The sequence below is a fragment of the Bufo gargarizans genome, chromosome 1 (assembly GCF_014858855.1).
Source record: "Bufo gargarizans isolate SCDJY-AF-19 chromosome 1, ASM1485885v1, whole genome shotgun sequence".
In the NCBI taxonomy this organism is placed as follows: Eukaryota; Metazoa; Chordata; class Amphibia; order Anura; family Bufonidae; genus Bufo; species Bufo gargarizans.
Window position 1 is genome coordinate 291,909,026 of NC_058080.1, and position 22,371 is coordinate 291,931,396.

Sequence of the window (22,371 nt, forward strand, 5' to 3'; positions counted from 1 at the left end):
AATAAAAACATAGCATTAGAATGTGTTAGGCTACTTTCACACTAGGGTTTTTGCTGGATCCGGCAGGGTTCAGCAAAAACGCTTCCGTTACTGATAATACAACCATCTGCATCCGTTATGAACGGGTCCGGTTGTATTATCTTTAACATTGCCAAAGTTGAAAGTCAATGGAGGAAGGATGCATGTTCTTTTGTGGCAATTTGTGTCAGAGAAAACAGATCTATCCCCATTGACTTGCGTTGTGGATCATGACGAATCCATTTTGCTCTGGGATTTTCATCCCAGGATGGAAATCAAACTGCAGCTCTCCGGTATGAGAACGGAACGGAATGCATTTTGGAGCATTATGTTCTGTTCAGTTACGTTTTGTCCCCATTGACAATGTGGGGACAAAACTGAAGCGTTTATTTCCGGTATTGAGACCCTATGATGGATCTCAATAGCGGAAAATAGAAACGCTAGTGTGAAAATAGCCTTATATGACTAGTTTTAGTTTATTAATTAGATATAATATCTACAAAGTGACCATTATCTGCTACTCTTGTATACTGAATATCTTATTTTCCAATCATGTGGCAACAGCAAATGCATAAAATCACACAGGCATGGTTAAAGGGGTTTTCACTTGAATGGGTCTGAGCTGCACCTAGGCCATGTGACCGATGAATGTGAAGTCACTGGCCTAGGAAAGCTGTGAGAAGAGCTTACAGGAGCAATGGTGCCTCTTGGTCGGCGGGGGAAAATTAACAGTTAAAAAAGTGTTGGAAAACTTATTTAAGAGGTACGTACCATATAGTTGTTGTTCAGACTAAAATCAAAAATAAGGGAAAAGGTAAATGGCCAGCTACCAGAAAGATGCCCGGCTCCCCTAACTATGCATTACAAGAGCACCTCTGAGCGCGCAACACAGTTCCCTTTCTGGCATCTAAGAACAGGGTCTACAAAGGGAACAGGCTCACTAATTCTGGACAGTTATAGAATGTTGATCCTCGGGATAAGTCATTATTATCCAATCAGTGAGGGTCCAATGATCTGCACACCCCTACTGATCTGCTGTTTCCTGCAGCCTCATCACGGGAACTAACACTCTGAATGGAAAAGGAAGCACAGCTCCGTTCAGTGTAGTGGCCGTGCTGGGTTACTGGAGCTCAGCTCCCATTCACTTCAATGGTAAATGAGCTGCTCTAAAGTGAAGAGCTGTGCTTCTTGTTCCATTCACAGTGCTCGTTCCAGTGACAGAGGCTGCAGGAATCAGAGATCACTAGGGGTGCAGAGTGTCAGACCCTCATCGACCAATATTTTTGTCCTATCCTGAGGAAACCCCTTTAGTTATTTGAAAAATGTCACTTGATCTCGGTCATAATTTCTGATGCAAAGTACAATTAGCATGGTTTTGTATAAACCAGTGTTTCTCGACTCCAATCCTAGTGTCCCCTCAACAAGACATTATTTCAGGTATACCATAGAGAGAACACCCATAATAGTTCCTGACAATACCTATATCAAATGTGAGATACTAAATAAGTTAACAATCCTGAAAGTATCACCTGCTGTGGGTAAAATACATGAATTCCCCAATCCTTTCTTGTGTCAAGCTTTTGTGCTGGTGGTGGTGGCTTAAAGCTGTAGGGAATGTTTTTGTGGAACACTTTTGCCAATTAATACTAAGTCTCCCATAAATGCTACAAACAGAGTATTGAAGCTAACCCCATGCATGTCTAAATGGTTACAGTGTATGCAACATGTCATAAGTCATGTAATCTCCAGCTGGTTACATAGGCAAAAAAATAAATTTTGTCTACTCTCACCTCATCTCAATTCAGCATAACTTCTATAAGATGTTATGGAGAACCATGGCACAAATGAGTAATCTTTGAATTCATGTCATTCATGTCATTCAAGTTTTTTTTCTCCAGAAACAGCGCCATGTCTGTCCATAGACCATGTTTAGTATTGCAACTCATCCCCATTCACCTAAAAAGAGCTGATCAGCAGCATTTTGTTTTGATAAATGAGATCCATAGACTCTACTGGTTGGGTCTTTATATGTGTCTGTGGCATGTTCGAATATGAATTTTGGGTAGATTGTCCTTTAAGGCATGGTTTCTATTTGAACGTATATAAATAGAAAAATAATACAAATTTGCCTTTCATATGTATATAATAATATTATCCATATAGTTATACTAGATTCTGTACATTGATAGTAGAATCTTTCATTAGGTAGAGTTTTCGGTTTCTTATTATCCTTTAGTGATTTGTGTAAGAATTGACTTGCTGAGAAGAAATTAAGACTAATGAATGAGGGTAATAAATGTGTATTGGGCAATAAAGTTCTTTATAGTTAAATTAAAAGAAGAATCACAGACTACAATTCAGCACTAATTAGCTCACAGATAATTGAGGTACCACCATAGGTTACTGTTTGGTTTAGTCAACAGTAATGTTGTAGAGGCATTAAAGGTGTCACCTGAGATAATTAAAAATCTTGGACAAGCCCTAGAATGTCTTAAAATGAACATAAAGCAAAAACAAGCTATACTAACCCCCTTCTCTAGTGCCATTTTCTGTGGCGGTGGTCCAGTTCTCCTGCAGCTGTTTGTTTACAAACTGCAGTGGTGACAAGCTGGGATGCCAAATCATTCTGATGCCTAAAATTCCCCATATGCCTTCAATACCTGTCAGCTGGGTGAGCTACAGTATCTGTAAGCAGCACTCTCAGGAGTTACCCAACCAAGTGTGAATAACTTTAAGTCAATTTCAATGTTACAGCAAAGCCTTTGTAGGCATGCTTCTGGTCTCTGGCATTGGTCTAGGCCATTAGCCCATTAATTTACATTTGGGGTTGGGGGGTTAATTTTGGAACTCAAAGGTGTGTGTGTGTGTATATATATACATATATATATATATATATATATATATATATATATATATATAGTGAAGAACAGAAGTATTTGAACACCCTGCAGATATTTTTTTACATCACAGAAACCTGACATTTTAACAGGGGTATATAGACTTTTTATATCCACTGTATATACAGTGAGGAACATAAGTATTTGAACACCCTGCAATTTTGCAAGTTCTCCCACTTAGAAATCATGGAGGGGTCTGAAAGTCACATTGCAGTTGCATTCCCACTCACATTGTATGATTTTTAAAGAATTTTTATGATTTTTAAAGAATTTATTTGTCTTGCACTGCTGAACATAAGTCTTTGAACACCCAAGAAACAGCAAGAATTCTGGTTCTCAAAGACCTATTACTGTGCCTTTAAAAAGTCCACCTCTACTCCACACATTAATCTAACTTAGTAGCACCTGTCTGAGCTCTTTAAAGACCCCTGTCCAGCCCACAGTCAGTCAGATGCCAGCTTCTACCATGGGCAAGACCAATGAGCTATCAAAAGACACCAGAGACAAAAATGTGGACCTCCACAAGGCTGGAAAGGGCTATGGAGCAATTCCCAAGCAGCTTGGTGAAAATAGATCAACTGTTGGAGCAATTGTTAGAAAATGGAAGAGGCTAAAGACAACTGTCAGTCTCCCTCGGACTGGGGCTCCATGCAAGATCTCACCTTGTGGGGTATCACTGATGATAAGAAAGGTGAGGAATCAGCCCAGAACTACAAGGGAGGAGCTGGTCAATGACATGAAGAGAGCTGGGACCACAGTTTCAAAGGTCACTGTCGGTAGAACACTACGCCGTCATGGTTTCAAATCATGCATTGCGCGGAAGGTTCCCCTGCTCAAGTCATCACATGTCCATTCCAGTCTGAAGATTGCCAATGACCATCTGGATGATCCAGAGGAGGCATGGGAGAAAGTAATGTGGTCAGATGAGACCAAAATATAACTTTTTGGTCTAAACTTCACTCGTGTTTGGAGGAAAAAGAAGGATGAGTTGCATCCCAAGAACACCATCCCTACTGTGAAGAATGGGGGTGGTAAGATCATGCTTTGGGGGTGCTTTTCTGCGAAGGGGACAGGACGACTGCACTGTATTAAGGAGAGGATGAATGGGCCATTTATTGTGAGATTTTGAGCAACAACCTCCTTCCCTCAGTCAGAGCATTGAAGATGGGTCATGGCTGGGTCTTCCAACATGACAACGACCCGAAGCACGCAGCCAGGATAACTAAGGAGTGGCTCCGTAAGAAGCATATCAAGGTTCTGAAGTGGCCTAGCTGTCTCCAGACCTGAATTTAATAGAACATCTTTGGAGGGAGCTGAAACTCTGTGTTGCTCAGCGACAGCCCCGAAACCTCACAGATCTAGAGAAGATCTGTGTGTGGAGGAGTGGGCCAAAATATTAACACTGATTTTCTCAGGTGTTAAAATACTTATGTTCAGTAGTGCAAGACCAATAAATTCTTTGAAAATCATACAATGTGATTTCCAGATTTATTATTTTTTTATTCTGTCTCTCAGAGTTGGAATGCGTCTACAATTTGAATTTCAGACCCCTCCATGATTTCTAAATTGGAGAACTTGCAAAATTGCAGGGTGTTCAAATACTTCTGTTCCTCACTGTATATGCAGTGGATAAAAAAGTCTACATACCCCTGTGAAAATGTCAGGTTTCTGTGATGTAAAAAAAATATAAATATAATATAAATTATTTCATAACTTTTTCCACCTTTAATGTGACATATAAACTGTACAACTCAGTTGAAAAACGAACTCAAATCTTTTAGGTAGAGGGAATAAAATATATACATATTAAATAATATGGTTGCTGTGACAAACTTCCCTCTTTTGAGGTTGCCACGAGTGCTTGGAGAGGACTACTTGCCAGCCTCTTACCATGTGATTATGGTCCCATGTTGTATGCACCGGTTTTATGCAATAGCGGCATAGTTATATCAGTTCATGTATTTTTCTGTCTTTGGAATTTTGTTGTATGTTATGTGAGGGTACCCAGATAGCTAATTTTAGTGTATTTGTGTAGTCTGAGTGCCATTCACCTAATAATATGCACTTAGACTTGAGCTATCTAGGGATATGAGCTATCTGGGGATATGTTAAATGTCTGTGTTTACTGTAAGGGTTGTGACATTGTATGTTTAAATGGTGATTTCTGTCATGTTGTCCCCACATGTTTATTGGCGATTTCCCTTTGTCCTGAGAGATAATTGAATTGCTCCTCGAGTGTCTCCAGGGCAGAGAGGAGGATACCATGATGCATTGTGGGGATGTATTGTGTCTGTGTATCCTGAATTGCTGCATATCTGTCCTGTGTCACAGTCTTCCTTCTGGTCCCCTAGGGGCGTGTCCACCAGATGGGGACCTGCATAAATGTGGGCGGGTAGCCCTCAATAAAGAGTTGCTATTTTACATTCAACATAGAGCCTCGTCTCATGTGTGTGGGGATTGCTATACATGTATACTCCCCTGGCTATTACTACTAGCTCTTGTAAGAGCTGTTCCTGCTCTCTGGATGTAGGAGAGGTTCACCCACTGGAGCCTGGAGCCTTGTCATAGGTCCAGGGTGGGTAGGAGACGGTAAGACCTCAACCACGCTTCGGCGGTTTGTGGGGTCTGCGGCGCTTACGGTGTCAAGTGGAGTGCTTGGAGTCCTCGGGAAGCACTAGGAGCATCATTCGATGGAGGTACCCAGTCGGGGTGCCAAGAGTTCCGTTACACCCTCGAAAAAGAGTTGCTGTTTTACATTCAACATAGAGCCTCGTCTCATGTGTGTGGGGATTGCTATACGTGTATACTCACCTGGCTATTACTCCTAGCTCTTGTAAGAGCTGTTCCTGGTTCCTGTGGTGGTATCGGTGTCAAGTGGACTGCTTGGAGTCCTCGGGAAGCACTAGGAGCATCATTCGATGGAGGTACCCAGTCAGGGTGCCAGGAGTTCCGTTACAGTTGCATAAGTGTGCACACCCTTAAACTAATACTTTGTTGAAGCACCTTTTGATTTTATTACAGCACTCAGTCTTTTTGGGTATGAGTCTATCAGCATGGCACATTTTGACTTGGCAAGATTTGCCTACTCTTCTTTGCAAAAACACTCCAACTCTCCTGTGCACAGCCCTCTTCAGATCACCCCACAGATTTTCAATCGGATTCAGGTCTGGGCTCTGGCTGGGCCATTCCAAAACTTTATTCTTCTGGTGAAGTCATTCCTTTGTTGATTTGTATGTATGCTTTGGGTCGTTGTCATGCTGAAAGATGAAGTTCCTCTTCATGTTCAGCTTTCTAGCAGAAGCCTGAAGGTTTTGTGCCAATATTGACTGGTATTTGGAACTGTTCATAATTCCCTCTAGCTTAACTAAGGTCCCAGTTCCAGCTGAAGAAAAACAGCCCAAAAGCATTTTGCTGACACCACCATGCTTCACTGTGGGTATGGTTTTCTTTTGGTGATGTGCAGTGATGTTTTTGCGCCAAACATATCTTTTGGAATTATGGAAAAAAGTTCAACCTTGGTTTCATCAGACCATAACACCTTTTCCCATGCTTTTGGGAGACTAGATGTGTTCTTGCAAAATGTACCCTGGTTTGGATGTTTTTCTTCGTAAGAAAAAGTTTCGTCTTGCCACTCTACCCCATAGCCCAGACATATAAAGAATACGGGAGATTGTTGTCACATGTACCACACAGCCAGTACTTGCCAGATATTCCTGCAGCTCCTTTAATGTTGCTGTAGGCCTCTTGGTAGCCTCCCAGACCAGTTTTCTCCTCGTCTTTTCATCAATTTTGGAGGGGCGTCCAGTTCTTGGTAATGTCACTGTTGTGCCATATTTTCTCCACTTGATGATGACTGTCTTAACTGTGTTCCATGTTAAATCTAATGCTCTCTGTGGACCATGGCTTTTGCTGTGGGATACGACTAAGAAAATTTCAGGAAATACCAACTAGAGCAGGTGAACTTTACTTGGGGTTAATCAGAGACACTTTAAATGATGGCAGGTGTATGCTGATTAATTAACATGATTTTGAATGTGATTGCTTAACTCTACATCCCTAGTTATAACAGGGTGTGCATACTTATGCAAACACATTATTTTAGTTTTTTTTTGTTTTCTTCCCTCCGCCTAAAAGATTTCAGTTTGTTTTTCAATTGAGTGGTACAGTTTATAGGTCACATTAAAGGTAGAAAAAGTTCTGAAATTATTTATCTTTGTCTCATTTTTTTACAGCACAGAAACCTGACATTTTACCAGGGGTGTGTAGACTTTTTATATCCACTGTATATATATATATATATATATATATATATATATATATATATATACAGCATATATAATATGTATCTGTTATGAAACAGACAGGGCTTCAAACAAAACTTGAAAAGATGACAGAAGGATGACATACTGTTTAAGAATAAACAATGCTGCAAACATCTAGAAATCCCCTATCCTTTTGTGTATACAATTACTTTGACAACCTATACATCTCCATAGTATCCGGCAACAAGCAAACCCTGCTTTGTCTCATCCTGCAATTATGTGTTACTTTACTTCACTTCCTCTGTCTCTTCTTCTTAAGGCAAATAGGAGAGATGGTAACTGAAAGGAAATACAACACGACTGCAACACCAAACACAGGGTTTGTTTGTAGTCTGTAACCATGGAAACATGGTCTGCAAAAAAGGGTTAGACACAAAACGCTGAATATTTTATAAAGACTTTTTCATAAGTTTCTTCATTTTTCTTCTTTAAGCAATTACAGAAATGATTACAAGAGTGCCCGTATCCTTTAAGAACATGTTCAAAGTGGTGTTTTCTAATTTAAAGGGGTTGTCTGGGATTGGAGACATTAGTCCAATAGTACTACACTGCCTTACACATTACAAAAATGCATGTACTACCTTTTACACATATTTATCAAGCCCCATTTTCATCCAGTAAATTCTTGGCCGGAAGTGACTGTTTTCTTGGTCTCAGTGACGTACCAGGTCCCTTGCAGGCGAGAAAAGCTTCCTCTTCCGCTGCTCAGGGAGCCCGGTGACGTCACTGGCAGCCTAAGTAATTATGCAGAGTGGATGGAGGGGCGGTAACTAGGCTGGCCGACATCGCGCTAATCCCCTCCAGTCCGGTGATGTCACCGGGCATGGAGCTTTATAATGAATGGAAGCAGATCACTATGCTAGTTAGCATAGAAAACTCCTCCCATGTAATGTGCATGAGGTGTGAATCTGTATGCGGGGGCGGGTGCAGGGGCGCAATGTTAGAATGCAAAAATCTGGAGATGCCGCACTGTGCTGGGACGCACAGTGCAGTGCGGCAGGAAGTGATCGCACAGATAAACAGATATGTAAATAATCTGTTGGTGACTGTAGGAGCCGTGCTGCAGTATAAAAGCTACCTAAAAACATCTGGGGAACATAGACTTGGCTAGTAACGGTGAGTAAGCTGTTTTACAAAAAAATAAGTTTGATCCCGGACAACCCCTTTAAAGAGTAAAAGGAAGAAAAACAGCTATAAACTCAGTTTCAACTAAGTGACAACTGAAGAAATAAAATCAATACATCATTATAGAATTGGCAAAAGTGTGCAGCTGTGATGTGATAAATGACTGGAAAAGAGGCAACGAAAATAGAGTTGACCACTTCAATGAAACGTTCAAGCAATGATACCAATTTCACTTTGTATCAGTAGGACAAATGTGTCTTTCCAATGTATATTTCCAACACATCTAGCATGACATTAAACTGCATTCATAGATTACTAAAATAAAGTCCATACATGGAGGAGTGCTTAGAACTTGCTTACTTGTACATGCCATTGTATGAGGGTCAGATTCTCTCCTATAATAGCGCTCTTCACAGACACAAGATGTTGATGCTTCCTCATGGGCATAGCTGTGAGGTGGACACTTATTGCATGTGTGACTCTGAGGGGAAGACTTGAAAAATCCTGGACGACATGCTACAAAACAAGACATAACATACGTGTTACTACAACGCATTTTACTGGATCTTGTTACTGGCTGAAAAAAGGACAACTTGGTGTACAACCAAGGACACATATACCATATAGCCAGCATCTGTAAATTTTTGAGACCTGTGTAGTACAAAGTAACTGCACCGCAGAACGGCAAATAAGACACACTTTTTTTTTTTTACACTTATACACACCAAAGAAGGCTGTTAAACAATGTAACTGTACCACAGAACGGCAAATAAGACATACTTTATTTTACACTTATACACCCCCAAAAAAAGCTGTAGTACAATGTAACTGCACTGCAGAACGGCAAATAATACATACTTTTTAGACTATTGAAACACCCTAAAAAAAAGTGTGTAATACAATGTAACTGTACCGCAGAACGGCAAATAATACTCCCCAAAAGAAACTGTAGAACAATTTAAGTGCACTGCAGAACGGTTAATATGACGTATGTATATTTCCTATAAATGCACCCTACAACACAGCACTTGCACCCCAATAAGAAACAATGTTTGCTGGAATTACAGAGGTATTATCTAAACCTAAACCTAAAGCAGCAGTATAATAGCAATTAAGATCCACAATAAGTGCAGCAAGGTGTAATAGTAGTTTCTCCTATTACCCAGGCTGTTCTCCTTTTATAGCATCGATGATGCCTCTCTATCCTTTCCCTATCCTTATTCCCTTGAATATTCATTCCCTGCACTTATAAATCACTTTTTAACATAATGAAGTCTTTCCTATCACTGTCCCTAGAGCCTGCTGATGTCTCTCCTGCACTAAGTACACTGGAAAATGGCTGAATCCAAGATGGCTGAGGGTATTTATAGGGCCGTGACATCACAGGGGCTGGATGGCTGCTGATTGGCTGCATGCATGGCATTGTGTGTGATCCAGAGTTCTTTGCTTCATGTCCTAACATGTGCAGCAGCCATTTTTGGAAAAAAATTGATTTGCAACCACAAAGACTGAGGAAATTCAGATTTGGTGCGAATCAATTTTTTCCTGAAATTCAGATAGAATTCCATTTCATCACCTTTGATTCGCTCATCTCTACTCACCATGTCTCTTTACAGAAATTGGGAAGGGCAGCATAAAAAGACCACTTGTGCCCTGATGGTCGAGTCCTTAAGGACACAGGATGTATATGTATACCCTGTGTATTTACGATCACCGCTGCACGGCGGGCGTTGTGCTCGGAACAGGGTGCTTGGTGAAATCATTCAGCAGGCACCCTGTGACAATGCCAAGGGGGTTCTTGTGACCCCTTCCCCTGTATTGGCGATCCTTGAAAACTGCAGGTCAATTCAGACCTGCGATTTGCAGCTTTTCCGGGTCATTCGGGTCTCTGGTGACCCGATGACCTGGATGAGGAGGATGATCGGTGGTGTAATGTACACCACCAATCACCCTCCGTAGATCCTGTGAGGTGGCGGTGACTATGGCTGGACGGACGGGTGGACGGAGGGCCGCTCTTCCCGCCCACAGAGTTCCATGTGAGCAAGGAGAGAGGAGCCCCGTCACAGTCCCTCTGCCTCCCATGTGATCAGCCACCATCCGTGGCCCCTGAGCCACCATAAAGTGCCATCTGGCACATAAACATTTAGGGAGAGCTTTAGGTTAGGCAGGGAGAGTGAAAAAAAAGTAGTTTTTTTTTGTGTGCAGCACCCGGATCTGAGGGTGTTTGGGGTCCACAGCTTGCCCCCCACCCCCATTTTTTTTTTGTAGGTGCGCTGACTGTGGCCAGCACTCTTAGCCATAAAAGAGCGTCTGGCCGCTGTTTAGCGCATCGCCCACCCCACTGCAGGGTATACGTAAAAATACACTGTCCCCCCCACACACACACACTAAATAAAGTTTTACACAAACACACACTCCTCTTTAGCATTAGAAGATGAAAAAAATCTGATTTTGAAATTTTCATGAAAAATTTGAAAATTGCTGCTCAACTTTGAAGCCCTCTAACTTCTTTAAAAAGTAAAAACATGTAAACTTAATGCCAACATAAAGTATTACACATATTGAATATGCGAATCAATATATAATTTATTTGGCATGTCCTTTTTTCTTACAAGCAGAGATTTTCAAAGTTAGAAAAATGCAAAATTTTCTAATTTCATAAAGAAATGAGGTAAGTATCAGCAAAAATTTACCACTAACATAAAGTAGAATATGTCACGAAAAAACTATCTCGGAATCAGTATGATAGGTAAAAGCATCCCAGAGTTATTAATGCATAAAGTGACACTGGTCAGATTTGCAAAAAATGGCTTGGTCCTTAAATGGGTTGTCCGTGTTCAGAGCTGAACCCGGACATACCTCCATTTTTACCCAGCAGCCCCCCTGACAGGAGCATCAGAGCAGTTCATCCTCCGCTGCTCTCCTTTGCCCTGCGCTAAATTGCGCAGGGCAAAGGCATTTTTTTAAAAATCCGGTGACGTACTGGGGCTCTCCATGGGGCTGCCAGGAAGCCCAGTGACGTCACTGGCACTGATGGGCAGGATTTAGCACTGTCCTAGCCATTAAAATGGTTAGGGCAGTGCTAAAGCCCACCCATCAGAGCTGGTGACGTCACCAAACACAATGCTGGGCAGAAACGTGCCCAGATTGCTTGCCCTGCGCGATTTAGCGCAGGGCAAGGGAACGCATCGGAGCATGAGATGCTCTGATGCTAGCCTCAGGGGGCTGAAAATAAGGATATGTCCAGGTTCAGGTCTGAACCCGGACAACCCCTTTAAGGTGAAAATGATCCCAATACTTAAGAGGTTAATGCCAAAAATAGGCATGGGGGAATATAAAATTCCCCCATAGTTTCCAATATAATGACTATTTTAGTGATCCTTCTACATATAAACATTAAATATATTTGTAAAAGGCTCTACACACGTAATTGAAAATGTTCTTGCTGCTGGTGTTTTTGTTCATATGAACAATCTCAGGGACAACTGACTGGCTACAATGGCTAGCTTTAGAGGTTGGATTTGTAGATATACATTGTGACAGAGTGTCTGGAGAAGTAGTGGATGGGGTCTATGTGTGCCCAAGATTTCTCACTTCTGTCATTTAAAAGCAACCAGGGAAATGTTCAGGAGAGGTCTGTGCAATTCGGGTTTGCATAAAACCTGTTCTTAGGGCCTGTGTGGCTGGAGTGGGGAGAGAAGGGTGGGCCCCACTCCATCCGGACAGTCCGGCTTTTGGGCTGTCAGGTAATTACTCCTCAGGTGTGCTAGCCTGATATAAGGCTGAGAATGCAGACACAGCTCGCTCAGCCTGGGAACAGGTTACCTGCATGGAGCCTGTGAGAGCACTACAAGAGGTACGGACTTTGCTATTTTGTTTGGGTGCTTGGTATTAGGCCGGCACTTGGTCAGGGAGGTTTCATGCTGTATAGTTAGAGCCGGACAGGCTTAGGATTTTTGTTTGCTATGTTTTATGTTCTGTACCTCAACCTGACAATAAAACTGGCTGAGGTCAGTTAAACAAAGTTCCTGCCGTGTGGACTGTAACTTCGTCGGTGTGCCTGCTAAACTGTGCCTGTCTACCCAGGAGACGACAGCCCCGCTACCTAATCCCCTACATGTGGTGGAGGATGCGCGCACACCAAATTCTGGCATAAGAGGGAAAAAAAAACTGAACATTTAAAGGGACAGAGTCCATTTTTGTGCGGTGCACCAAAGACTGTTTTCTGCCTCTTGGAAAATGGAGGATGTGGTTAAAGCTATGTTGCAAGCTGTTGCATCTCAACAGGAGGCTACCCGAGTGCAGCGGGAGGCTACCCTAGTACAGCAAAAGGCGCTTGAGGAAACCAGCCGCAGGCTGACGGCCCAACTGGAGGCTGCACAAGAGGCGCAAAGAAAAGATCGGGAGACCTTAGCAGTTGTGGTGCAGCAACTGACCAGTGTCGCTGGACGGGTCCCAGGGATGGCAGAGGCCCCTCATGCCGCCATAAGGGCTAGTCACTTTCTGCAAAAGATGACAACCGCAGATGACGTGGAGGCCTACCTTACCACCTTCGAAAGGACTGCCGAGCGAGAAGGTTGGCCACAGTGGGCCGGACTGTTGGCCCCCTTCCTTTCAGGAGAACCCCAAAAGGCATATTTTGACCTGGAGAATCAGGATGCTATGGACTATGTTATGCTAAAAAGGGAGATCCTTACACGCCTTGGGGTTACTCTTTCGGTCCGTGCTCAGCGTGTGCACAACTGGGACTACAGTATGGATAAACCTCCACGTTCACAAATGCACGACCTCATACACCTGACCAAGAAGTGGTTGCAGCCGGAGTTCCTGACAGGCCCTCAGATGGTGGAACGGGTTGTGATGGACCGGTACTTAAGGGCCCTCCCCGTTACCTTGCGCAAGTGGGTGAGCCACGGTGACCCCAAGAATGCTGACCAGATGGTGGAGATGGTGGAGAGGTACACATCTGCAGAGGAGCTACTGAGTCTGCCGCAGCGCCCCCCAGCCCTGCAGCGGAGATCTCCGGGACTACCTGGTAAGACTGTTCTAAGGGAAAAGGGGGCTGGCAGAAGCGATGTATCTGTGGGTGCAAGTGGAGAGACTGGAGGCCCAGGCTCTAAAAGCTGGCAAGCCATGCCAGGGAGATCTGTGGCCTATAAGAGACTTAATAGGGACTTAATAAAATGTTTCAGATGTCAAATGCCAGGTCATGTTGTTGCCAATTGCCCAATGTATGGTGAACCAATGCAATGTGATGCCTCATATATAAACCGCCGTTTATCACTGTATGCCCAGCCTGCGTGTGTAGCATTACTAAATACTGCGGGGGAGAAACAAATGTGTGTTATTACGGTGGAAGGTAAAGATGTGAGTGCCTTGTTGGACTCAGGCAGTCTGGTCACCCTTGTAAAAACGGATTTGGTAAACCCCAGGAAATGGCAAACTAAAACCATGGCGGTAACCTGCATACATGGAGACACCCGTAATTATCACACTGCTGTGGTAGATCTAAATACCCGATACGGGGCAGAAAAATTTATGGTTGGTTTAGTGCCTAAGTTAATGCATGATGTCATCATGGGGCGGGATTTCCCACATTTCTGGCAGCTATGGGAACATAAACTTTCAAATGCCTGTCAAGAAGGAGATGACCTACCACCGGGTACCGAAAGGTGTGGGTATTTAAGAGAGACTTCTGTTGATGGTGAATCGTTTCCCTTGTCTGTCATGGTAGGGGAGCCTGAGGTCTCTGACCATAGTGATGGGTTAGAAGAGGGTCAGAGCAGTCCAGAGAGGGAAGACTCACTTAATGACAATTTGCCAGACCTGGCAGTACGGAAAGAGCAATTTGGTGCTGAGCAATTAAAAGATCCCACCCTTACTAGAGCCAGGGAAAATGTGAAGTCTATTGATGGTAAACTGGTGGAACCGGATGGCAGACTTTGTTTCCCGCATATGGCTGTGAAACATGACTTGTTGTACCAGGTGGTAAAAAGGGGAGAGGATCTGGTGGAACAACTGGTGGTTCCTAAAGTGTACCGACGCACGGTACTAGACATTGCTCATGGTCACCTTATGGGGGGGCATTTGGGAGCTGAAAAGACTACAGACAGAGTCCTTCAAAGGTTCTTTTGGCCTGGGGTCCATAAAGATGTTAAAGACTATTGTGACACCTGCCCCGATTGCCAAATTTCGGCTCCTAGGCCACACTATCGTAGTCCCCTGGTACCTCTACCAATCATTGAAATACCCTTTGAGAGAATAGCCATGGATCTGGTGGGGCCCCTTGTAAGATCTGCTCGAGGCCACCAACATATTCTCGTAATCATGGACTACGCTACTCGTTACCCGGAAGCTATACCCTTACGTAATACGTCATCGAAGGCCATAGCTAAAGAGTTGGTGCAGGTGTTCAGTCGCGTGGGACTACCAAAAGAGATCCTAACAGATCAGGGTACCCCCTTTATGTCACGCATCATGAAGGAGTTATGTAAACTGTTCAAAGTTAAACAGCTGCGTACCTCTGTCTACCATCCACAGACTGATGGACTGGTAGAGAGATTTAATAAAACTCTAAAAGCCATGCTTAAAAAAGTGGTAGACAAAGATGGGAAAAACTGGGATTTCCTTCTCCCTTATCTCATGTTTGCCATCCATGAGGTGCCTCAGTCCTCTACAGGCTACTCCCCATTTGAGTTGCTATATGGTCGCCACCCTAGGGGTCTGCTAGATATAGCAAAAGAAACTTGGGAAGAAGAAGCTACCCCCTATAGAAGTGTCCTAGAACATGTGGTACAAATGCAAGACCGTATATCTGCGGTGATGCCTATTGTACGAGAACATATGGCCCAGGCTCAGGGGGCAAAGCAAAGGGTGTATAACCGCAGTGCCAGAGTACGTACCTTTGCACCAGGTGACCGGGTTCTGGTACTGATCCCTACAGTAGAGAGTAAGTTCCTGGCTAAGTGGCAAGGCCCCTTTGAGGTGATAGAGAAAGTAAATGAGGTAAACTATAAAATCCGTCAACCAGGTAAGAGGAAGCCTGAGCAAATATACCACGTTAATCTTATAAAACCGTGGAAAGATCGACTATCACTTGCAGCTGACACCTCCTTCCCACCAGAGCAGCGGTGCTCTGGGAAGCCCCTGTTGCCAGAGGTAACAATTCCCGACTCCCTGGCCAAGACACAAAAGGTAGAAGTGCAGGGATTCCTCTTTAAGAATAGGGAGTTTTTCTCAGAGATCCCAGGTCGCACCTCTGTCATAAAACATGACATCATTACAGAACCGGGGAAAAGGGTTAAGCTGCGGCCCTACAGAATACCAGAGGCCAGGAGAGGGCTTATCTCTGAAGAGGTGAGGAAAATGTTGGAACTTGGGGTAATTGAAGAGTCCCATAGCCAGTGGTCCAGCCCTATAGTTCTGATCCCCAAACCAGATGGCAGCTGGAGGTTTTGCAATGACTTCCGAAAGTTGAACACCATATCTAAGTTTGATGCGTACCCAATGCCCCGTGTTGATGAGCTCATTGACAGGCTCGGAAATGCCAGGTATATAACCACTCTAGACCTAACCATGGGATACTGGCAAATTCCCCTGACAAATGCGGCCAAAGAAAAAACTGCCTTTGCCACTCCTGATGGGTTGTTTCATTATGTGGTCTTGCCGTTTGGTTTGCATGGAGCCCCTGCAACCTTCCAGAGGGCGATGGATAAGATTTTAAGACCCCACAGACAGTACGCAGCCGCATATCTGGATGACATCATCATCCAAAGTCCAGACTGGGAATCCCATCTATCTAGGGTGCAGGCGGTTATCAATTCCCTGTGTGAGGCAGGCTTCACAGCTAATCCCAAAAAATGTGCCATTGGTCTTGAAGATGCTAAGTATCTAGGTTACATCATAGGCCGAGGCCTAGTAAAGCCCCAGTTAAACAAAATCGAAGCCATACAAAGGTGGCCTCAACCGGTAAACAAGAAGCAAGTCCGTGCCTTCTTGGGGATTACAGGCTATTACCGGCGATTTATACCTAATTTTGCTTCCCTTGCAGCCCCATTAACGGACCTGACAAAAGGGAAAGACTCTGTCATGGTCAAGTGGTCACAAGAGGCTGAAAAATCATTTCAGACTTTAAAAACCCTCCTGTGCGCTCAGCCAGTGCTGATAACCCCAGATTTTAAGAAAGGGTTTGTCCTACAGACTGATGCGTCTGAGGTGGGACTGGGGGCAGTACTGTCACAGGTCCGGGATGGAGAGGAACACCCTGTACTGTATCTGAGAAGGAAACTTAATGACCATGAGCAAAAATATGCAATTGTGGAAAGAGTGCCTCGCTATTAAATGGGCCCTGGAAGCACTCCGCTACTATTTGCTTGGCCGTCACTTTGAATTGGTCACGGATAGAGTTGAGCGAACACCTGGATGTTCGGGTTCGAGAAGTTCGGCCGAACATCCCGGAAATGTTCGGGTTCGGGATCCGAACCCGATCCGAACTTCGTCCCGAACCCGAACCCCATTGAAGTCAATGGGGACCCGAACTTTTCGGCACTAAAACGGCTGTAAAACAGCCCAGGAAAGGGCTAGAGGGCTGCAAAAGGCAGCAACATGTAGGTAAATCCCCTGCAAACAAATGTGGATAGGGAAATTAATTAAAATAAAAATTAAATAAATAAAAATTAACCAAAATCAATTGGAGAGAGGTTCCATAGCAGAGAATCTGGCTTCCCGTCACCCACCACTGGAACAGTCCATTCTCAGATATTTAGGCCCCGGCACCCAGGCAGAGGAGAGAGGTCCCGTAACAGACAATCTGGCTTCATGTCAGCAGAGAATCAGTCTTCATGTCATAGCAGAGAATCAGGCTTCACGTCACCCACCACTGTAAGAGTCCATTTTCATAAATTTAGGCCCAGCACCCAGGCAGAGGAGAGAGGTCCCGTAACAGACAATCTGGCTTCATGTCAGCAGAGAATCAGTCTTCATATCATAGCAGAGAATCAGGCTTCACGTCACCCACCACTGTAACAGTCCATTTTCATAAATTTAGGCCCAGCACCCAGGCAGAGGAGAGAGGTCCCGTAACAGACAATCTGGCTTCATGTCAGGAGAGAATCAGTCTTCATGTCATAGCAGAGAATCAGGCTTCACGTCACCCACCACTGCAACAGTCCATTTTCATAAATTTAGGCCCAGCACCCAGGCAGAGGAGAGAGGTCCCGTAACAGACAATCTGGCTTCATGTCAGCAGAGAATTAGTCTGCATGTCATAGCAGAGAATCAGGCTTCACGTCAGCCACCAATGCAACAGTCCATTGTCAGATATTTAGGCCCAGCACCCAGGCAGAGGAGAGAGGTCCCGTAACAGAGGATCTGGCTTCATGTCACCAGAGAATCAGTCTGCATGTCATAGCAGAGAATCAGGCTTCACGTCACCCACCACTGCAACAGTCCATTTTCATAAATTTAGGCCCAGCACCCAGGCAGAGGAGAGAGGTCCCGTAACAGAGGATCTGGCTTCATGTCACCAGAGAATCAGTCTGCATGTCATAGCAGAGAATCAGGCTTCACGTCAGCCACCACTGCAACAATCCATTGGCATATATTTAGGCCTAGCACACAGGCAGAGGAGAGAGGTCCCGTAACAGACAATCTGGCTTCATGTCAGCAGAGAATCAGTCTTCATATCATAGCAGAGAATCAGGCTTCACGTCAGCCACCAATGCAACAGTCCATTGTCAGATATTTAGGCCCAGCACCCAGGCAGAGGAGAGAGGTCCCGTAACAGAGGATCTGGCTTCATGTCAGCAGAGAATCAGTCTTCATGTCATAGCAGAGAATCAGGCTTCACGTCACCCACCACTGTAAGAGTCCATTTTCATAAATTTAGGCCCAGCACCCAGGCAGAGGAGAGAGGTCCCGTAACAGACGATCTGGCTTCATGTCAGCAGAGAATCAGTCTGCATGTCATAGCAGAGAATGAGGCTTCACGTCACCCACCACTGCAACAGTCCATTTTCATAAATTTAGGCCCAGCACCCAGGCAGAGGAGAGAGGTCCCGTAACAGAGGATCTGGCTTCATGTCAGCAGAGAATCAGTCTGCATGTCATAGCAGAGAATGAGGCTTCACGTCACCCACCACTGCAACAGTCCATTGTCATAAATTCAGGCCCAGCACCCAGGCAGAGGAGAGAGGTCCCGTAACAGACAATCTGGCTTCATGTCACCAGAGAATCAGTCTGCATGTCATAGCAGAGAATGAGGCTTCACGTCAGCCACCACTGCAACAATCCATTGGCATATATTTAGGCCTAGCACACAGGCAGAGGAGAGGTTCATTCAACTTTGGGTAGCCTTGCAATATAATGGTAAAATGAAAATAAAAATAGGATTGAATGAGGAAGTGCCCTGGAGTCCAATAATATATGGTTATGGGGAGGTAGTTAATGTCTAATCTGGACAAGGGACGGACAGGTCCTGTGGGATCCATGCCTGGTTCATTTTTATGAACGTCAGCTTGTCCACATTGGCTGTAGACAGGCGGCTGCGTTTGTCTGTAATGACGCCCCCTGCCGTGCTGAATACACGTTCAGACAAAACGCTGGCTGCCGGGCAGGCCAGCACCTCCAAGGCATAAAAGGCTAGCTCTGGCCACGTGGACAATTTAGAGACCCAGAAGTTGAATGGGGCCGAACCATCAGTCAGTACGTGGAGGGGTGTGCACACGTACTGTTCCACCATGTTAGTGAAATGTTGCCTCCTGCTAACACGTTGCGTATCAGGTGGTGGTGCAGTTAGCTGTGGCGTGTTGACAAAAGTTTTCCACATCTCTGCCATGCTAACCCTGCCCTCAGAGGAGCTGGCCGTGACACAGCTGCCTTGGCGACCTCTTGCTCCTCCTCTGCCTTGGCCTTGGGCTTCCACTTGTTCCCCTGTGACATTTGGGAATGCTCTCAGTAGCGCGTCTACCAACGTGCGCTTGTACTCGCGCATCTTCCTATCACGCTCCAGTGCAGGAAGTAAGGTGGGCACATTGTCTTTGTAGCGTGGATCCAGCAGGGTGGCAACCCAGTAGTCCGCACAGGTTAAAATGTGGGCAACTCTGCTGTCGTTGCGCAGGCACTGCAGCATGTAGTCGCTCATGTGTGCCAGGCTGCCCAGGGGTAAGGACAAGCTGTCCTCTGTGGGAGGCGTATCGTCATCGTCCTGCCTTTCCCCCCAGCCACGCACCAGTGATGGACCCGAGCTGCGTTGGGTGCCACCCCGCTGTGACCATGCTTCATCCTCATCCTCCTCCACCTCCTCCTCATCCTCGTCCTCCTCGTCCTCCAGTAGTGGGCCCTGGCTGGCCACATTTGTACCTGGCCTCTGCTGTTGCCAAAAACCTCCCTCTGAGTCACTTCGAAGAGACTGGCCTGAAAGTGCTAAAAATGACCCCTCTTCCTCCTCCTCCTCCTCCTCCTCCTGGGCCACCTCCTCTTCCATCATCGCCCTAAGTGTTTTCTCAAGGAGACATAGAAGTGGTATTGTAACGCTGATAACGGTTTCATCGCCACTGGCCATGTTGGTGGAGTACTCGAAACAGCGCAACAGGGCACACAGGTCTCGCATGGAGGCCCAGTCATTGGTGGTGAAGTGGTGCTGTTCTGTAGTGCGACTGACCCGTGCGTGCTGCAGCTGAAACTCCACTATGGCCTGCTGCTGCTCGCACAGTCTGTCCAGCATGTGCAAGGTGGAGTTCCACCTGGTGGGCACGTCGCATATGAGGCGGTGAGCGGGAAGGCCGAAGTTACGCTGTAGCGCAGACAGGCGAGCAGCGGCAGGATGTGAACGCCGGAAGCGCGAACAGACGGCCCGCACTTTATGCAGCAGCTCTGACATGTCGGGGTAGTTGTGAATGAACTTCTGCACCACCAAATTCAGCACATGCGCCAAGCAAGGGATGTGCGTCAAATTGGCTAGTCCCAGAGCTGCAACGAGATTTCGCCCATTATCACACACCACCAGGCCGGGCTTGAGGCTCACCGGCAGCAACCACTCGTCGGTCTGTTGTTCAATACCCCGCCACAACTCCTGTGCGGTGTGGGGCCTGTCCCCCAAACATATGAGTTTCAGAATGGCCTGCTGACGTTTACCCCGGGCTGTGCTGAAGTTGGTGGTGAAGGTGTGTGGCTGACTGGATGAGCAGGTGGAAGAAGAGGAGGAGGAAGCCGAGAAGGAGGAGGTGGCAACAGGAGGCAAAGAATGTTGCCCTGCGATCCTTGGCGGCGGAAGGACGTGCGCCAAACAGCTCTCCGCCTGGGGCCCAGCTGCCACTACATTTACCCAGTGTGCAGTTAGGGAGATATAGCGTCCCTGGCCGTGCTTACTGGTCCACGTATCTGTGGTTAGGTGGACCTTGCTACAGATGGCGTTGCGCAGTGCACACTTGATTTTATCGGATACTTGGTTGTGCAGGGAAGGCACGGCTCTCTTGGAGAAGTAGTGCCGGCTGGGAACAACATACTGTGGGACAGCAAGCGACATGAGCTGTTTGAAGCTGTCTGTGTCCACCAGCCTAAATGACAGCATTTCATAGGCCAGTAGTTTAGAAATGCTGGCATTCAGGGCCAGGGATCGAGGGTGGCTAGGTGGGAATTTACGCTTTCTATCAAATGTTTGTGAGATGGAGAGCTGAACGCTGGCGTGTGACATGGTTGAGACGCTTGGTGACGGAGGTGGTGGTGGTGGTGTTGGTGGTACATCCCCTGTTTGCTGGGCGGCAGGTGCCAACGTTCCTCCAGAGGCAGAGGAAGAGGCCGAGGCGGCAGCAGCAGAATAGGCCGAGGCGGCAGCAGCAGAAGAGGTAGCAGGGGGAGCCTGAGTGACTTCCTTGGTTTTAAGGTGTTTACTCCACTGCAGTTCATGCTTTGCATGCAGGTGCCTGGTCATGCAGGTTGTGCTCAGGTTCAGAACGTTAATGCCTCGCTTCAGGCTCTGATGGCACAGCGTGCAAACCACTCGGGTCTTGTCGTCAGCACATTGTTTGAAGAAGTGCCATGCCAGGGAACTCCTTGAAGCTGCCTTTGGGGTGCTCGGTCCCAGATGGCGGCGGTCAGTAGCAGGCGGAGTCTCTTGGCGGCGGGTGTTCTGCTTTTGCCCACTGCTCCCTCTTTTGCTACGCTGTTGGCTCGGTCTCACCACTGCCTCTTCCTCCGAACTGTGAAAGTCAGTGGCACGACCTTCATTCCATGTGGGGTCTAGGACCTCATCGTCCCCTGCATCGTCTTCCACCCAGTCTTGATCCCTGACCTCCTGTTCAGTCTGCACACTGCAGAAAGACGCAGCAGTTGGCACCTGTGTTTCGTCATCATCAGAGACATGCTGAGGTGGTATTCCCATGTCCTCATCATCAGGAAACATAAGTGGTTGTGCGTCAGTGCATTCTATGTCTTTCACCGCTGGGGAAGGGCTAGGTGGATGCCCTTGGGAAACCCTGCCAGCGGAGTCTTCAAACAGCATAAGAGACTGCTGCATAACTTGAGGCTGAGACAGTTTCCCTGGTATGCATGGGGGTGATGTGACAGACTGATGGGGTTGGTTTTCAGGCGCCATCTGTGCGCTTTCTGCAGAAGACTGGGTGGGAGATAATGTGAACGTGCTGGATCCACTGTCGGCCACCCAATTGACTAATGCCTGTACCTGCTCAGGCCTTACCATCCTTAGAACGGCATTGGGCCCCACCATATATCGCTGTAAATTCTGGCGGCTACTGGGACCTGAGGTAGTTGGTACACTAGGACGTGTGGATGTGGCAGAACGGCCACGTCCTCTCCCAGCACCAGAGGGTCCACTAACACCACCACGACCATGTCCACGTCCGCGTCCCTTACTAGATGTTTTTCTCATTGTTATGGTTCACCACAACAACAAATATATTATTTGGCCCAATGTATTGTATTCAAATTCAGCGGGATATAAATTTGAGGCCTAGTATTTAGGCGCTGGGTGACCGGTATGGATTTAGTGACAG

The 22,371-nt window shown here is 45.9% G+C and overlaps 1 protein-coding gene across 1 annotated transcript in view; it reads right to left on the reverse strand.

Annotated features, from left to right (window-relative positions):
- The window catches only part of EPHA5 (EPH receptor A5), a 472,285-nt gene that overhangs the window by 176,749 nt on the left and 273,165 nt on the right, over positions 1-22,371 (reverse strand). The window contains exon 4 of the mRNA XM_044278770.1: positions 8,723-8,878. Within this exon, the coding sequence (XP_044134705.1) occupies positions 8,723-8,878 (156 nt within the window). The remainder of the gene's footprint in view (positions 1-8,722; positions 8,879-22,371) is intronic.